The sequence below is a fragment of the Alligator sinensis genome, unplaced genomic scaffold, assembly GCF_000455745.1.
Source record: "Alligator sinensis unplaced genomic scaffold, ASM45574v1 scaffold768_5, whole genome shotgun sequence".
Classification (NCBI taxonomy): Eukaryota; Metazoa; Chordata; order Crocodylia; family Alligatoridae; genus Alligator; species Alligator sinensis.
In genome coordinates, this window is record NW_005841991.1 from 2,748,878 (window position 1) to 2,766,257 (window position 17,380).

Here is a 17,380-nt window from a genome sequence, read left to right on the forward strand (position 1 = left end):
AATTACAAGTTGTAATAGGAATCTGGTGCTATATAATCAGTTTCAGAGGTTTACTGCTTCTGTGCATAGGTACGAGGACTGAGTTGCCTTTTTATTCTTTATATAGTAAACAACTATCTAATATAACCTATATCAACTGGTTCTCAGTAAGTGGAAGAATGTTCTTGTTTCCCCTGTGCACTGCTTCTCTATAATATCAACACAGAGTTCAATCACTTTGTAGCATATGTCAGTGCATACAGTCTCCCCACGCTAGTAAAAATGAATCCACTGCTTTTGTGGGTACTGGAAATAAAAAGTCAGAAAAATATTGCTTTTCTAAGTGGTGTCTATCCAGACAGCAAACTGTCCTGAGCCACACTGATGGACATCATGGGCACGTCCAGATGAGAGCGCACATGCCTCTTGCCCAGTCTCAAGCCCCTTTGACACAGGGCAAGCGGCATGTGAGAACAAAAAAAAGTTCCCCGTGATGCAAGTTTGCAGCACAGGGAGAAAATCAGACCCCCTGGATATCCAGGGGACAAAAAAAAGAAAAAAAAAAAAACAAAAAAAACCACAAACGCTCCACAGAATAGCAGAGCAAGTCATGGTCCCAGTCCTCCAGAAGAGATGCTCTGGTTTCAGCCAAAGCATCTCTTTGGTGTTCCTGCTGCCCCCAGCGCTGTCCAAGGTAACTAAGAGAATGGGGAATGGGGGTGGGGGAGTTTATGGGAGTGGGTGGGTGTGAGAGGTGGCGGGAGGGATGTCCCTGGGGCTGCGGGGGGTGAGTGGCCAGCAGCTGCGAGGGAGCTGGCAGCGCGTGGAGGGACCTGGCTTAAACCAGTGCAGCTCGTTAGTCGGGCTTTGCACCGGAGCGGGTCACACAGCTCTGGGAGGCGTGCACAGGAACCGTGCCTCCTGGAGCTGCGTGACCCACTCTAGTGCAAAGCCGGACTAGCAAGCCACACGGGACTATGCCAGGTCCCACCATGCACCACCTCCCCAAAGGCACAGAGGGGCAGAGGCGGGACCTAGCATGGCGCATGGGGACCGCATGCCAGGCCCAGCTGGGGCCTGCCAGCCCTGGGGCCCCTCTGCTGCCCACCTGGGCCGGTCCCAGGGTAGCAGGACCCAGCACAGCACACAGGATCGTGAGCCAGGCCCAGCCGGGTCCTGCCAGCCCTGGTGCCCCTCTGCTGCCCGGCTGGGCCAGTCCCATGGTGGCAGGACCAGGCACAGCATGCAGGGACCGTGTCCCAGGCCCAGCCAGGTCCTGCCGGCCCTGAGGCTGCTTGTGCTGCCCAGTTGGGCCGGTCCCCTGGCATGAGGTCCCTGTGTGCCACGGGACAAGCCCAGCTGTGCAGCAGAGGCAGCGATCTCCCCTAGACAAAGAGGAGAATATTATTATTGTTTCTTAAACAAAAGGAATACCAACAGATCAGACAGTTGTTAAAAACTGGAGATTTAAGCATACCAGAATACCCTCCTGTAAGAATAGAGAAGCAAAATGAGAAAGGGAGAGAAAGTAAAGAAGAAAGAAAAGAATTTCACTAATTCTTTTCCAAATCTAACTTATACTATATAAACTTATGCTAGAAACGTAAGCTAAATTATGATTGGGCACTCCATCTCAAATTAAGGACACTAATAAATGGAGTGGCAAACAGTCTCGTGAGACACTATATACTCTTAGAACGGGGCACAAGCAAGGTTGCCAACACAAGAAACAAATCTTTAATGGTCATAAGCTGATGGAGAATAGGTTTAGGTTGGAGATCAGAAGGCAATATTTTAGTTAGGGTGGCCAAAATCTGGAACCAGCTTCCCAGGGAAGTGGTCCTTGCCCCTACCTTGGGCATATTCAAGAGGAAGTTGGACGATCACCTGTCTGGGGTCTTGTGAACTCAGCATTCATTCCTGCCTGTGGCAGGGGGTCAGGCTAGATGATCTGTTCAGGTCCCTCCTGACCCTAGCTACTATGAAACTATGAAACTATTAATGACAATCTGCATTTTTTTTTACTGACAATTTTTTTACTGACATGTTTTTACATACATCCCATGCAGTGCTTCAGACTGCCTTTGGCCACAAAGCTCTGCCTAACTTTGAAACAAGCATTACACGCAGGTGACTGCTGATAGTACACAGCGCATCACATGGCTGGGGAAGGGCATGGGGCTGAGAAGGCTCTAGTGGGTCACAAAGACCAGATGGAGAGCTCCTTGTAGGGTACTGAAATGCACTCCCACTCGGACACAAGGTGGCAGCATTCTGCTCTGCCTGTTCATCAATGCTTGCATCCAAGGTGCTTGTACAAGTTACATTTTATGCATGATCGGGCCCCAAGGTGCTTGTACAAGTTACATTTTATGCATGATCGGGCCCCTGCAGCTGTGCATGTGTGTTAAAATGCCTGATCACAGGAACAATTAACCCTGGTCAAATGAAGTATTAGATTAAAGTGCTCTAAAACAGAACATCTTAGGGAACATGTGTTCCATCCAAAGTTAATTTTTTGCATGAGAGCAGGGCTGGGCTGATGCTTGCACTGGTAAGCAGCAGCTCAACCCTGCCCCCAGGGCTGTCAGTGGGGTGGGTAAGGGAGGGGGAGCAGCAGCAGAAGTTAGCAGATGTTTTGGATGGCCAGGTCTCAAGGGGCTGTGGGGTGGAACAGAGCCCCCTTGCCTCACAGCCCCCCCTCCCCATCCCGCTACCCTGGCTGGGGTATTGGGGAGAGCTGAGCTGGGCCTTCAAGGCAAAGAGATTTGTTCCACCTCGCTGCCCTCTCAGCGCAGGCTATTCAAAACAGTTGTGCATGCTGCCACTGTCCCTCCACCACCCTCCCCCAGTGACAGCCACAGAGCTGGGCGGGGGGGAGGAGGCTAGGGAGAGGGGTAGTTCAGTAGCCTCCTTAGAGGCTGCTGGAGTGCCCCTGCCTGCTGGCCAGGTGCTTTATATAAAGCACCATTAATTAGAGCAGGGCCCTGAACACCCCTGAACACCCCCAGCCTCATTCTGGTGACAGGTCTTCAATCAAGCCTATGGTTTCTTAGGGGATTTTTTTTTGGAGGACAGTTTTGTTTTGTATTGTTTTGTTTTTTTAAACAGACTGTCCATAAATTTATGGACAGCAGAGAACCTTAGGCACAGGAATAATTAGGATGCATTTATGAACTAACATACAGAGCTAGCAAAATCTTCAATCTTTGCACATACAGCACACATGACAGAAGTGTGAAAAACACACATGGATAAATATTCAAAAAAGAACTATATTTCTAATTTTCATGTAGAAAATATACGAAAAGTACAAACCAATTCAGCACATTTTCAGTCTACAGAAACCTGGAATTAACTCAAAGGAATGAATCAACCTACAGGTTAAGACACAAACTGAAATTATGGACATAACTTACAGCAAAGGTCTCCAACATTTTTAAGTAGGAGATCACCTTCGGCATTTAAAAGCAATGCAAGATCTACCATGTGCCCCAGTTGTGCAGGGCCGGCCCATGCTCCAGCCCCACTCCCTTCCTCCCTCACAGCTGTTGCAGCCACCCATGCTGCCCCACGTTTGGGAAGGAGTATGTGCCCCCCCCATCTGTGCGTGGCAGAGGCAGCTGCCATTGCAGGCTGGGCTTTGTGCCCCAAGCCCGGCTGCAGCCCGCCTGGGAACAGCCCGACACCACGTGTGTTGTGCTGCTACGCTGAGCCTCGTCCACTGGAGAGCAGTGTCCAGCTGGTAAGTCTGTTCTGGGGGAAGGGGCAAGGGAAAGGGTGGGGGCAGGCAGATCGATGTCCCTGCAGTGAGGGAGGGAGTGGGGCTGGGGCAGCATGATAATGTTTTCAGTTTTGTTTTCAATGTAATTCTTAATGATGCCCAACTTTTTATTGGCTTTTTCGGTTGCTACTGCACATTGAGCTGATGCTTTTAGAAAATTATCTACAATGTCTCCAAGGTCTCTTCCCTGAGTAATGAAAGCTAGCTCAGGATATAGGATCCTGAATAATTTAGGATAATTTAGGATTAGTCTGCTATGCAGTTCAAAGCCTTTGCATGCTGTTGCGTCCTTATGAGCATCCCTATAATTTCTCCTGCTAAGCACCGGTACTATTGAGCTGGGCCCAGAAGACTCTGGGTCCCAACAATTCTCAGACACAGATAATAAAAAAATATAAAGTGGGAAATCCTGTTCTCATGAAAGTCAAAGGAAAAACTCCCAATGACTTCAGCAGAACCAAGATTTCACCTCAAAATTAGCAACCACAGGCTCCAGGTCAACAGTAGTCACTAAAGAGTCAACTGTAAGAAAAATCATTTTGATTACAACCAGAAAACCACAAAGGTTCTGACATAGTAGTTATCGATAATATCTAATAAGAGACAAAGTAGTCTTTCAGAGGGAGTTCAGAAACTATACTCATGGCCTCAATCCAAGATTTCTCTAATTAAATGTGTGTTATTAATTGAATACAGTAGTTTGCTGTTATTACTGTGGCCTGATATTTCAGCTCAGATGTGAGCTGCATTCAGCCCTGGTATAAACTAACATCCAGAAGAAAACATAGAATATGACTCTATGTTTCACCTGCATTAGATTTTTGAAAATTGGGGAAAAAATAACATTAGCCACAAGGATCATACTTGATATTTATTCCAGCTATCCAATAAGAGTACCTTTAAACATCTTGTAATTCAAATTTGTATCAGTAAATAAAGATTTATCTTGAACTAGCACTTGCGTGTCACTTATTATAATTACATAGTGCTTTTCATCCTAAAATCTCAAAGTGCTTTACACATGTAGTTGTGAATTAATATTCTTTTTAAACCTGGAGGTCCTGAAGCACAAATTTGAAGTTACTTAACTGTATCACAAATCAACTCAGTGAAACACTGCCTCTCAAACTCAGCATTTTCTGCAACCCCTTCTGAAAAAAAATCCAACAGATAAAAGTCAGAACTTAAAATGAGAGCTTAAATACTGCCATTTGCACTTTAGAAGTGTCTTTCAAATTGGGGAAATACATAAAGAGCTTTCCAAAAAAATGCATCATCTGATTCATCAAATAAAGCAAGAGCTTGGCAGTTTTAGAGCATAGAGATTTGTGGTTCAAATATTTCTCTCTTGTATCTCTTGTAGGTGCCTGGAACTGTCTTAATTCAAAATTAGCTGTGAAAAAGCTTCTGAAAATACCTTGTATGTAGAATTCTCTAAAAAAGAACCAAGGTCCAATTGTGGTCCAACCACATGTGCAGACCTGGTAAAAAAATGTTGCCAGCTTCTCTCTCCCAATTACACTTATCATTCTTATACTCAGCCTGTCCATGTTCTATCAGCTGGAAATGCCTAAAGAAATGAAAGGCATGGAGACCTGGACAGCAAGAAAATTCTTCAAGGTCTGCACAGGTGCCACTAGCATGAAAGCACAGGAATCCGGGCCTCAACAAAGGTTTAGAGGTTTTAGAACTGTTGTTAATTGTTACATTATAGTTGTAGTTCAAAGTTTTGTATCTAATTTATTGTTGGCTTAATGTCAACGTGTCAGTAACTTTTTTTTTTAATCTTTTATTAAAAATACAGCAAAAAAGCAAAAATTAAATCATCTGAAAAGTCTTTCATACGGGAGAAGCCCATGCTCAGAAGACTTGTATATATTATTACATACTGTCGTTAGAAAACAAGAATGCTATTTTAAGACTGTTACTTTTGATCTGTTGTAGCATTTCTCTCCTGTTTCTTTTAAAAACAAAACAAAACAAGACAGACACACGAAACAGAGAAAGAGACAGAATAAAAGTGTTGCTTCCACTCTATCACTTTCAGCTTAGCTGCTTGATGATTACGTATGGAAATTGTTTATCAGGTTAGGGTGAAAATATTTTTTATTATTTGGCTTTTTCATTACAGCACTATTGTAAAAGATGAGTTTGTAGATTGTAAAAGATGAGCTTGGCCAGCTAAGTCAGACTCTTACTTGAAAGAGAGCTAAAAGAAAAAGCTAGTAAAGAGTTAAAATAAGGTGAGGAAAGAAAAATGACACATTACATTCACATTCCAGGCCCTGGGTAAAATTCAGCCAAACACGCAGAGCTGCTGAGGACATTTGTTTTCTTCTCCTTGCCCAATTTGAACAAGGCATCTTTCAAGGCCAAAAAAATGAAAATTCAATAGCATAGTGGCAGATCAAAGATTCAGCAAATGGTGTCAGCCACGCTGGTGAACCTTGTGCAAGCTGGCTCCTGCAATATGCTCCTTTCATAACTTAACTCAGTACATTTCTAAAGACAAGGATGATCCTGCCTTGAGCAGGGGGTTAAACTAAATTAACTGCTTATGTCCCTTCTAGCCCTGCTCTTCTGATTCTATATATGTGTATACCCTTCCCATATTTTTACATAATACTGATGGGCACACATATTCTTGAACCCACATGCGAGATATTCCCTACTAGTAGATTAAGAGTTAAAATATCAGACCAAAGAACTGGATGACCTGAAAAAGAAAGCCCTAAATCCAAAAGCTTATCTAAAACTATCCTAATCATGCAGCTGATACATTAGACGATATCACCCACAAAAAAAACTTAATATCAAACCATATAGTGTCCACCCTGTGTTTACTCTGTCCCATGTTCAATACCCCTCAACACAATTTGCTGACCATGTCCCAATCATATTGTAATACAGAGTGCTGCTAACTTGCCCTAAATTGGAAATCTAACACATTTCACATTTTTATTCTAATCATTTTGTGATCTTTTGTGCAATAAAAATGCAATAGCACCAAAATACTGGTACCTTTCTTGATGACCCAAATCAGATAGAAATTCATCAATACGTCTTTGGAGTTCATTTCCTTCCAAATTTTTAAACTTCTTCAATTCACTCTGGAGAAAAAACCAAAGCTCCTTGGCTCCATTTTCAATTCGTCTTCTCAATATTTCATGGTCTTTCCCCAAGCCTCCTATCAAAAGCACAGAAGTGTCAGCATTACCAGTGAAGTGATATATGAATATATTGAAATAGTTACAGGATGGTGTACCAGTTTTAGAAATAAAAGAAAACATATCTACCAACCATCTCCTGTTCTCTTCTTATAGTTTTCTATCTGTTCTTTGGCCTTTAAAAGCTGCTCTTCTAAAGCATGTACCTTTCCTGCAGCAGGCCCCTGTTCAATGGGACCATCTGGTATCCTAGAGCACAGAAAAGAAAATGTAATCAAATAAATATATGAGATATGTAATTATTTACTTGCTTTGCTAAAAGTAGTTATTGATAATTTGCACAAGATTACAGGAAGATTCTAATTACAAGAGAGAGAAAAAAATCACTGTAAATAAAAATTTTCTCAGTATAAGCTAGTTGCATTCTTCACCAAGTAATGCTTACAACAATCATAATGAAAGCCTGCGGTGGTTTCAAGTCCATGTATAAAATGACTCTTAGCATAATGTAAGGTCTCATGGCTATTATGGTAATTACCAGTAGTTTCTGAACATGTGTATGTAACAAGCCAAATTCTAAATATAGCTATTAGTCTTAGGACAGGACAGAGGAATGCAAATAAAGCATAATTCCTTCTTATAAACTGATTACCATATGATTTTAAGGCAAGCCATATTCGTGCAAGCTTAAAGACCTATCTTCTGATTCCAGATTATTCTGTAATAGCAGTCAACTACTACTACATACCCTGATAAAATATTGCCTCCTTGACACCCTTTTGCTATTAACTATCTTTAAATGGCACTTCAATTTGGCACTTAAACCTGAGTATAAGCTGATAACAGTTATCGAACTGAAGTGATAAATGAAGTAAGGGCAACAACAGAGGTACTTAGTTAACCATGGTCAAAAAGACACTTTCTGGAAGTGGTAGTTGTAGTCTGAGGAAAATGGTGCAAGACAGCAGTACTGAGGATAAATACTGTGCCACCATGGTAAAACTGCCCCAGTAGCTGAAGTTCTAGTTCCAAGTGTTCTGTCCACTTCACAAGACTGTACTGTAAATAACACCAAAATATACGTTGGTCATTGCAAGCTAAGTAGCTCCTTAGTTTCTTTAACCCCTCCATCACCCATACCCCCCCACCATGCCCTCCTTAGCACAGCTTCCTGTTGGCACTGCAGCTATGCACAGTCCTGGCACCACAGCCACCGGCAGCTGGGCCTGCATGGGATGGAGTGCATTAAGTAGCCATCTTGCCTGCCTACCCACTGCAAATGAGCCACTACCACCATGGCACCACTGATCCATGCTGGCTGTGGGCGGAAAGGGAGAGACTCAGTCTGGGGCAGCAGTGGCACACTGCAGCAGGCAGACAGGCAGGATGGCTACTTGGCATGCTGTGTCACTCTGCATCCTGTCTGGGCCCAGCTGCTGGTGGCCACATCAGGACTGCACAGCCACAGCACCAACAGGAAGCTAGTTTGGGAGAGAGGGGGTGGGAAGGAAATTAATGGGGCGGGGGTCAGAGGAGTCTATGTGCTGCATGGCCTGGCCCAGCCCCGGCTGCCCTTCTTAGGCTCCTGGCAGCAGCCAGTGGTCCAGACAGGATCAATTGCCCCCTCCCCCTTTAGCAGCTCACCAAAACTTCTTAAGTGGCCTTCCAGCCCAAATAATTGCCCACCCCTGAGTTAGCATCATGTCAAGGACAAAAATCAATATTAATACTGAATCTGGAATTTTACCTAGTAACTTAAAAGTACAAACATTTTTTTAAATAAATCAAGCTCTAGACGTACCATTATCAAAATTACGCATTGATTATACTGCATAAAGCAGTATAAAATAATAGATAAGCCCTACAGAAATAAGCTATAAGTAGGTACCTACCAAAATTGTGATTTTGCCATTTTCACAGAAACCGCCATTTCAGGCAGGCTCCACAAAAAAGCATAGGCTCTGCACTTTTTGGCAGGATCCTTAAAAAAAAAAAAAAAAAAAGCTTACTGAAAATAAAATGCTGGCTCCTCCTACGGCCTGGCTGCACAGCCCACCAGGGAAGCGGGAAAAGGGGACAGGGACTGCCAGGATGGCAAGATGGTTGCTGCCCCCCACCCCGATTGGCTATGAGCACTGTCCATCATACAGCCCTGCCCTTCACCAATCAGTAGTAAAGGGCAGGGATGCATGACAGACAGTCCTCGCACCCAGTCAGTGGTGAGGGGTGGGGCTCCCAGGCCAGAGGTGTAGGGGAGCTCACCCGTGAAAATGGCCACCAGCCCCACAGTCTACCTGTAAAATTGGCTTAAGTTTAACCTTAAGTTTGGTAGACCCCTATCTATAAGGAATGCTCACTGTCTCAAATTCACAAAAGTTTCAGTAACTATTTCTTTACTCAAAAATCAAACCAATGGACAAAGCCATCAAAAGCTTAGGTTCTGCACTATTTGTTACATGTTTCCTATAAGACCTATATAGCATCAAAATCTAGGTGCATATAACAACTAAACAGAAAAATCACCATTCATCATATTCAATAACAATTAGAATCTTAAAGCACTCTTCAGTGACTACCTCACTTTAAAAAAAATGTTTCAAAGTTCAAACACACAAACACTTCACCAGGGGGGAAAAACCTTCTAGCCTACTTGTAAGCAGAATTTTATATAGTGTGTTTCTCACTATAAAAAAGAATGCCCAGACAAACTGAAAAAAAACAGATAAAGAATAAAATTATTGTTCAAAATGTGATAAATACCTAAATATAAAATTACACCATTCAAATCAGAAATTACATATTATATTATAAAGTCTATTAAAGATTATTATCAGGTTGAGAAGTCAGGTACTCAGAAGTCATGAAATGCTGGGATTCAAGCTACCCATGCAATTTTAATTCTCTTCCAATGTACGTATGCATTATACCTTTAATTAAATCAGAGGTGTTCAAACTCAACTTTATGTCCCAGACCAAATCCAGACTGCAGGGCTCCTTGTGAACCAGATCCAACATGGCGCATGAGCACATGGAGGCGGCAGCAGCCCCAACTCTGACCTGGAGTATATGGAGGTGGCAGACCCAGAATCTGGGTTGGAGCCAGAGTTGCCACCACCACCACACACCCCATGTCAGAGCTGCTGCCACCACATGCCAGCAGGCCAGAAAGAGTGGTTCTGTCGGGCAGATCCACCCTACAAGCTGCCCCTGAATAAAACAATTAAATATTATTTTTCCACAGAATCCCTAACCTCTTTCAGTGTACAGAATGGATGTTGTTCAGTGACTGACGTTTCTGTAAGACCTATGTCTTATTTGCTGTTAAATTGGAAACGTCATCAGCACTGCAGTAAACAACAGATATATGTTCCCCCGACACCCATCTCATTCCTTCCTCCCTACCCCAAAACATTCAAAAGTCACACTCATCTGATTCTCAACACCCACTCCACAAAATTTCTCCAAAAGGGTGGACAGATGTTCACTTAATCCTGTGCAATTTATGTCAGGTTTGTATACTGATATCATTTACACTAACAGCAGGAAGGTCAGACACTCAAGCTGTCCTAGGATAATAGGCACTATTACAGTGCCTTGTCAATAGGTGGCAGTGGAGCAGCTAACAATATCCTGCATGCTTTTAGCAAGTCGCTACCCTAGAATGGAAACGGACACATGAAACCTAATCCAGTGCAATTTACACTGGTAGGTTTTTTTACCTCTGATATTTTCTGGGGTAAACCGCCACTAGACGGGGCAAAGTTACTGTTAGCAGCAAGGGTGATCAAGCCTCAGCCCACAGACCAGATCCAACTCCTGGCACCATGTCATCTGGCACGCAGGGCAGCCTAGAGTTCCATCTCAGCACGTGGGGCTGGGCAAAGGCAGAATGGGGGCCCAGGGGCACAATCACCATATACAGGGCTTGACAGAGGGGATCCAGGGCTCCCAGGCCCTGATCCTGGAATGTGGGGCCGGATGAAGGGTGTGCAGGACCCTGGAACCCCAATCCCCACATGCAGAGTCAGGCAGAATGTATGCAAGGCCCCAATCCTGGCCTATGGGGTTGAAGTGGCATGGGGCCCCAATCCTGACATGTGGGGCCAGAGGCAACAACACAACTCTCCCAGGGACCAATCCTGGCATGAAGAACTGGGAAGATGCAGTATAGGCCCCTAAGCCTCAATCCTGGCATGTGGGTCCAGATAAAGGCTATATGCTACCCTGGGTCAGATCCAGCCTACGGACTGGCTTTAAACCATTTGTTTGACCTGCATGGCCAAAAGGTTGAGCGCCACTGGTACAGAACTATATCATCTGTTCACTTGTTTACACCAATACAATGCTGATTACATCAGTGTAAATGCTTAATCTATCCACATCCAAGAAAGACTTTCACCTACCTCTCATTACAAAAAAAAATGTTTAAATACAATTACATTTTCTCTTCCACTCCACTTCCAAAACTTCTCATATTACACTACCAACCTCCCCCTTCTACAGAATTTGCTTATATGGGCAGGCTCTCACTCCTGTCCACACACAAAGGACTTGTTATAAAAGCTCTCCCCTAGAAGAAAAAAAAAATGCACACTGAAACATCCCTCTCCAACCCAAACATCAATAGTAACCACATTTAAACATTAAAAATTACATATACCACATTTTAACCATGTTATTGTTCAAAATATTAAAGAAATTAGCCTCTCCAGTTTGATTGTCATTACTACTTGTCCAAGCTGCAATATGGTCGGTTAGCTGAGCCTTTATGATGATTGTGTCAAATCTGGGGACCATTTGCCACATAAATCTGAAATTGCATTAAATTAGGAAACTTTGTAACACTTATAACAATGTATATAATATTTATATTTAACATGCCTTGTGAGGATCAGACTATAAATAGAGTGGATTTGGAAAGAGAATGAAGAAACAGTGAGGGGCTATTTGAGGAAAATGAGAGTAGTGAACTGTTTCCAAGTAGCCTGCTATTTCAACTGCAATTTATATCCACTTAAAATCACTTTTCCAGAATAAAAACTAAGCTGGGAGCTATTTAATAGCTCAAATTCAGGTTTTTACAAAAGAAAGCAAATTTAAATGGGTTACTGAACTGCAAATTGTTGCTGAGGACAGAGAGTTGAGGGACGTGGTCCAAATGGACTAGGCAACCCTAAAAAGATGAAACATTATTTTTAAAAATGAAAAATTATATCCAAAATAGCAGAGAAAAGTGTTTTATAGAAACTTTCTTTCTATCTTTACTCTTTTCCCTTAAAATAATTAATTTCCTTCCCTTCAGTTCTGTCTTCTCCGAATTATCATATTTACTCAAATACAAGATGAACTCTCAATGATTAGATTCTATATATAGAAAATCTATAAATTTGTTATAATTTTCATGTTATAAAATCTATTTATTGGAGTTTTCCCTTGAATTTGTCCCCCTTCCACTGCTACAGCAGGAAAAAAAAAATCTTGGACAGGGTCAGGTATGTATTCCAGATACCTCCCTCCCCCCCCCCTCTAAAATTTATACATAGATGAGGTGCAGGGTGAACTGTTTGTGGCCTCATTCAGTGATATTTGCCAAATATTTAAGACTGGTCACAAATCAGAGATTGTTGGCAATGGGAAAGAAGGTGCAGCTTATCTGTAGAAGTGAAGAGGAAGTCAAAATATATTCAATGTAGAAGCTCACCATGACTTGAAAATAAGTCAGTGTTGAGAGGGACTACATGCAATAAGCACTACCATATATCTTATCAGATGGGCTACACAACCCCACATTTGTGGGAGATTCCCATCTGTATATTTGCCCACTATGGGCCATGTCATGTTCAGTATGGCATAACATATCATGTTTTATAGTCACACACAGTGTTGGCTGCATTTAATCAACTTTATAGTTGGTTTCCATTACTGAGCACATACTGCTTTTGGCAGCAGTTTGATGACATACAATGAAATTAATGATGTTTCCTTGTATGTGAATGTAAGAGTAGGAGTTTTTTCCCTCCATGTTGACTGGGGAAAACACTTTGTCATATATTCGAGTATATATGATAATAACCTTGTCAGACTTAGAATTGTTGTTTTTCCTGCTTCTGTCAAATCTCAAAATTAAGGAAACGGATTCTCTCCCCAAAACCGGTCATTGTCTTCTTACCATGCAATGGGCCCAGCCAGGCCAGGCGGCTGTGGCGGTGGGGGGGAAGCAGGCTGGTCTTTGTTCCTGTCTATCTGGGCTGCAGGGCTGAGAGGCTTGAGGGCAGCCCTATCACCCAAACAGCTACCGGGAGAGGGGGGAGTGGGAGGGAATCTTTTATTTTTACATGAAACCCTGTTTTTACCTGGGGTTCCTCTCTTTTTTTTGGGGGGGTAGGGGAGATTGCTCTGATTTTTGTGGGAAATGACCAATTTCACAAAATTGTGATTTTGGTACCCCCTAGTTATATACTTTATTGGGTTTTTTCTACTTCTACTACTTGACTCATTTATCTATGTTAGACTACAGTAGCCCCTAAGATGCTTAATGGTAACAAGACAGCATTTACTTGCAGTTTTTTTACCAAAATTTGGGTAAGAGAAGAAGAGGCAAAGAAAATGAACAAGCAAGAGACAATCAGAGGTAAGAATAATTTTAGAAAGCACAAGCAAGACAGATCAAAAAAAGTAGGCTAAAAGGTGCCTAGACTGCATTTAGAAAGTTTATGTCAGTTAGATCTGGTTTATTCCAAGATAGAATTTAAACAGGGGATAAAAATAGCCTTCTGAATATTAATTAGGGTAGAAACCAATAGAAAGACTTTTTTAAAAATTAGTGAGCCAGGTAATAAAGTATAAAAATCTGGTTTCACCCTAAACTCTTTGCTCTTTACCCTTGAACTACAGTTCTTGATGAAGATTCGATCTGCAGATGAACTAAGATAAGTGCTCTTTTAAAACTTAATTTGAAACTTAGGGCTAGGGACAGACATTCAAAAAGCCTGAGCCTGAATTGATTCAATCTTTGTAGGTTAGTTTAACCTGCCTAGGCTGAACTGGTTTGTAACCCTACAGAAATCCCCTCTGGACTGAAGAAATGCAGGCACATGCCTGAAGTGGCTGAGGCTAGAAGCCAAAAGGCACTAGAGCAGCCCTCCCTTTCCCTTCCATAGTACTGAGCTGATGGAGGCATGGCCATAACCCTTCAGGCACTTTGATTAGGGAGGGGTACTCCTCCACGTCCCCCCACCCCACTGCTCCTGACCAGTGAGGGAGCCAGCAAGGAGTTATACAGCATTTACTCACACAGCAAGGAGTTACACAGGGACTAACAGAGTGTTTTTCAGCTCATCAAGAAAACAAAAGCCTCTCTCATTAATTCAAGCTCTATTTTTAACTCCAAAAAGCCCTTAGCAAACATTGTCCTGTCTGCCTTACACAGACACCTCTCAGCATTAGCTAGCAAACCACATACTGGCTATGGTCCATGCTGTGGGAAGGGAGGGGAGAATCCCTGCTTTAGCAGCAGAGGGGGGGGGGGGGGGGGGGGAGGCAGGGAGAGCTGGTGTATCTGCAGTCTCTGCTAGAGCTCCAGCAAGGGAGCAAAGGGACAGGTCCAGCTCTGCTGTGGAGCAGAAAGCCCCACCCAGGGCTACAAAACATCTGGGATCCTGGGGGCCTCTGGTTTAAGTTAAACCAAAAAGAGGTCTAGGACAGACATTGCATAAACCGGTTTGACCCAAATCAGTTAAGTCTGATACTACATTCAGCCATATTTATCTCAAACCGGTTTCAGCCATTTTCAAACTGGTTTGTGTGCACTGAATGTCTATGTGTATTGTCTGTCCCTAGCCTAGGTGAGACATTCTTTCCTCTTACAGGCTGGGCATCTGTTGGAGGCTTTTTAAGACTTCAGGACTTAAAGAAATTAATTTTAAATTCCTTCAAATGTTAGCAAAATTGAGACTTCCTTAAATGATTGCATATCTTACAAACTTTAATTATTTTATGGATATGGTTTACCTGTACTGTTTGGTCAGTTATATCTCATCTGTATTTCATTATTAAATTTCCTATTAAAATGTATCTACATTTATGCTTGTAAGCATTTATTTTTGGTGGGACTGGCTTTTCAAATATTTCTTGGTTCCCAGAATGACTCTGGAGATCAACACTACCTTTGTCAATATAGTAAGTAGCAGTACAAAAAACAATGTGTAAGAAAGACAGAAACCACTCAACATATGCTGCAGTCAAGACATACTGCATAGTGCTTTTTTCTCTGGTACAAACAGTATAATTTTGCATGCTGTTTCCTGCCAGCTTATAGCAAACAAAAAACATTTAGTTCAACAGGAGACCCAAGGTAAATGGAACTATTACTGCCAGTTCTTAAACATCAGCCAGCTCTCAGAGAATCCACATAATTATGTTACTTGATAGTTTGTACCTGATTTAGTAGTATGGTTGGATGTTTAAGCAGAAAAAAAGGAATTTGTTTAAAACATCCATATTTTAACAAGACTATTTTCATACTATCTCTATGTAATGCATTTGTATGTCAACACAGTAACCATCTCAAATTAGTGTTAATGAAGCCTAAAGAACTGACTAAAAAGGGATTATAGTTGCATCCAATTTAACTGAGAGCGCTATTCTGCTATATACAAAAGATTTTAAAGTTCCTTGTAATAAATATTTTCCGTGAACCTCAAATTTCACTGGAGGAAAATAAGAACATGAGCAAAATTATAATCAAATATCACTATTTTTACCTCAGATATAAAAGATGTTTAAAACAGGGACTTCTATCTGAACTGTAAAGAGACCTGAACACACGTAGGAAGAAAAGTTGAAAAAAATCAGTAAAAACTATTTCCAGTTAATCTTGCAATTATAGAAACTCTTATTATAGAGTTAAATTAATTCTTTGTAGTTTGGTTTATTAAATAAATCCATATAGCGATGATGTTGTTTTTCTCTGACACTTCCCATGAATTGAACGGATTTTAAGGAAAGAAAATAATACCCAGTTAATTCAGGACAACAAGCAGTGGCAGATAAGCACAGAGAAGAAAAGCAGTCCCTTCATCCTTCTAAAAGATCAGCTTTAGGATGCAAATAGTACCAATGAATTAATTCCTTCCGTCTCTCCCCATACCTTTTAACTAAGCTTAGAAGGGAAATATTAAGGATGCCTTGCAATTAAATAATGGCCTGTATCCTTAGTTAACATAAATCAGCATACCTCTGACCTATGCTAATTTACGGAAACATAAGATCTGGCCCTTCATTTCTAGAACAATGGTTCTCAACCATTTTAGGCTCCAGGCACCCTTTAAAAGTGGCAACTCTTAGCTTGCACTTGTTTTTTGAGTACAGAAAAATAGAGCAGCTTTTTGTTGCAAAGAACTCAGAAACACCACAACAGGTCTGAATGATTTTGACACTATGGATTACTATTTTAAATCTCTGGGTTGATCTTGCAAATTGTGTGTTTGCACACCTAACTGTGCTCATATTTCATGGTACCCTTAAAAAGATCTCATAGCACTTTGGGGTGCCATGGGACTTTGGTTGAGAATCACTGTTCTAAAATCACATGCTGACCCAGAAAGGGTAAGAGATGATCAGTACATACATCATGTATCACAGGGTGTTTTGTTTTTGTTTTGTTTTGTTTTTCCACATATTTGCTGCAAGTGATGGCCCAGTGATTTACTTAACTTCAAGACTGGAGTCACACTACAGTAATATAATAGGCAACAGCATTTTAAAATACATAATTCTGCTTTTTAACTCCTTAAAACATTCTTGTATCAAAGGGTCCTTCAATATTAAAACTCTATGGTTTCAGTCCTTACAAACATTCAAAAACTGCTGAGCAAAGTTGAGAGGAAAACTATCACTCAGTTTTTATGGGTCATTGATTTTGCAGTTAGTTCTATAGCAACCTTGGCCAGGATTGCCAACTGTCCATATATTTACAGTCAGTAAAAAATCTGACTAAAAATGCCTGACCATAAAATTCATTAAAAAAATTCAGCCACCCATAAAAAAAGCACTGAGCAACTGGAGCTTCAGTGAAGCTCCATGGCTAGAAAGAAACTGGAGACAAGCTGATGGACTGACAGAGCACAGCAGTACCACCTGGTATCTGATTAAGAGCACTGTTCCCTGCAGAAAAACAGTCAGGGTTTTATTGACCCCTCCTCCCTGGCTATGTGCTGCCTCTGAGTTCATTGGCTACACGTAATACTGCTGGGTCACAGGTAGACTTCTCTGGGGGATCTCTGCTGGGTTGGGGGGAATAAGGCTAGCAGAGGTAAGGATGAGGGTAATCGTCTGTGGGAGGGAATCCTGCAAGTGTGCGGGTGATTAGAAACCTCTGGGTTTGGGGAAGAATTGGTTTGAAACCATTGCTGTATCAAGCAAGTTCACCAACTCAAGAATTTTTTTTAAT

At 41.9% G+C, this 17,380-nt stretch overlaps 1 protein-coding gene across 5 annotated transcripts in view; it reads right to left on the reverse strand.

Annotated features, from left to right (window-relative positions):
• Positions 1-17,380, reverse strand: part of FUT8 (fucosyltransferase 8) — a 300,428-nt gene that overhangs the window by 102,221 nt on the left and 180,827 nt on the right. For 4 of the 5 annotated variants that reach the window (XM_006021405.2, XM_025201353.1, XM_025201354.1 and 1 more), the window contains 2 exons: positions 7,064-7,179; positions 6,785-6,950 (listed from right to left, as the gene is read on the reverse strand). In XM_006021405.2, the coding sequence (XP_006021467.1) occupies positions 6,785-6,950; positions 7,064-7,179 (282 nt within the window). Of the gene's footprint in view, positions 1-6,784; positions 6,951-7,063; positions 7,180-8,822; positions 8,912-17,380 lie in introns of all 5 variants that reach the window. The other variant, XM_025201355.1, reaches the window with a different exon arrangement.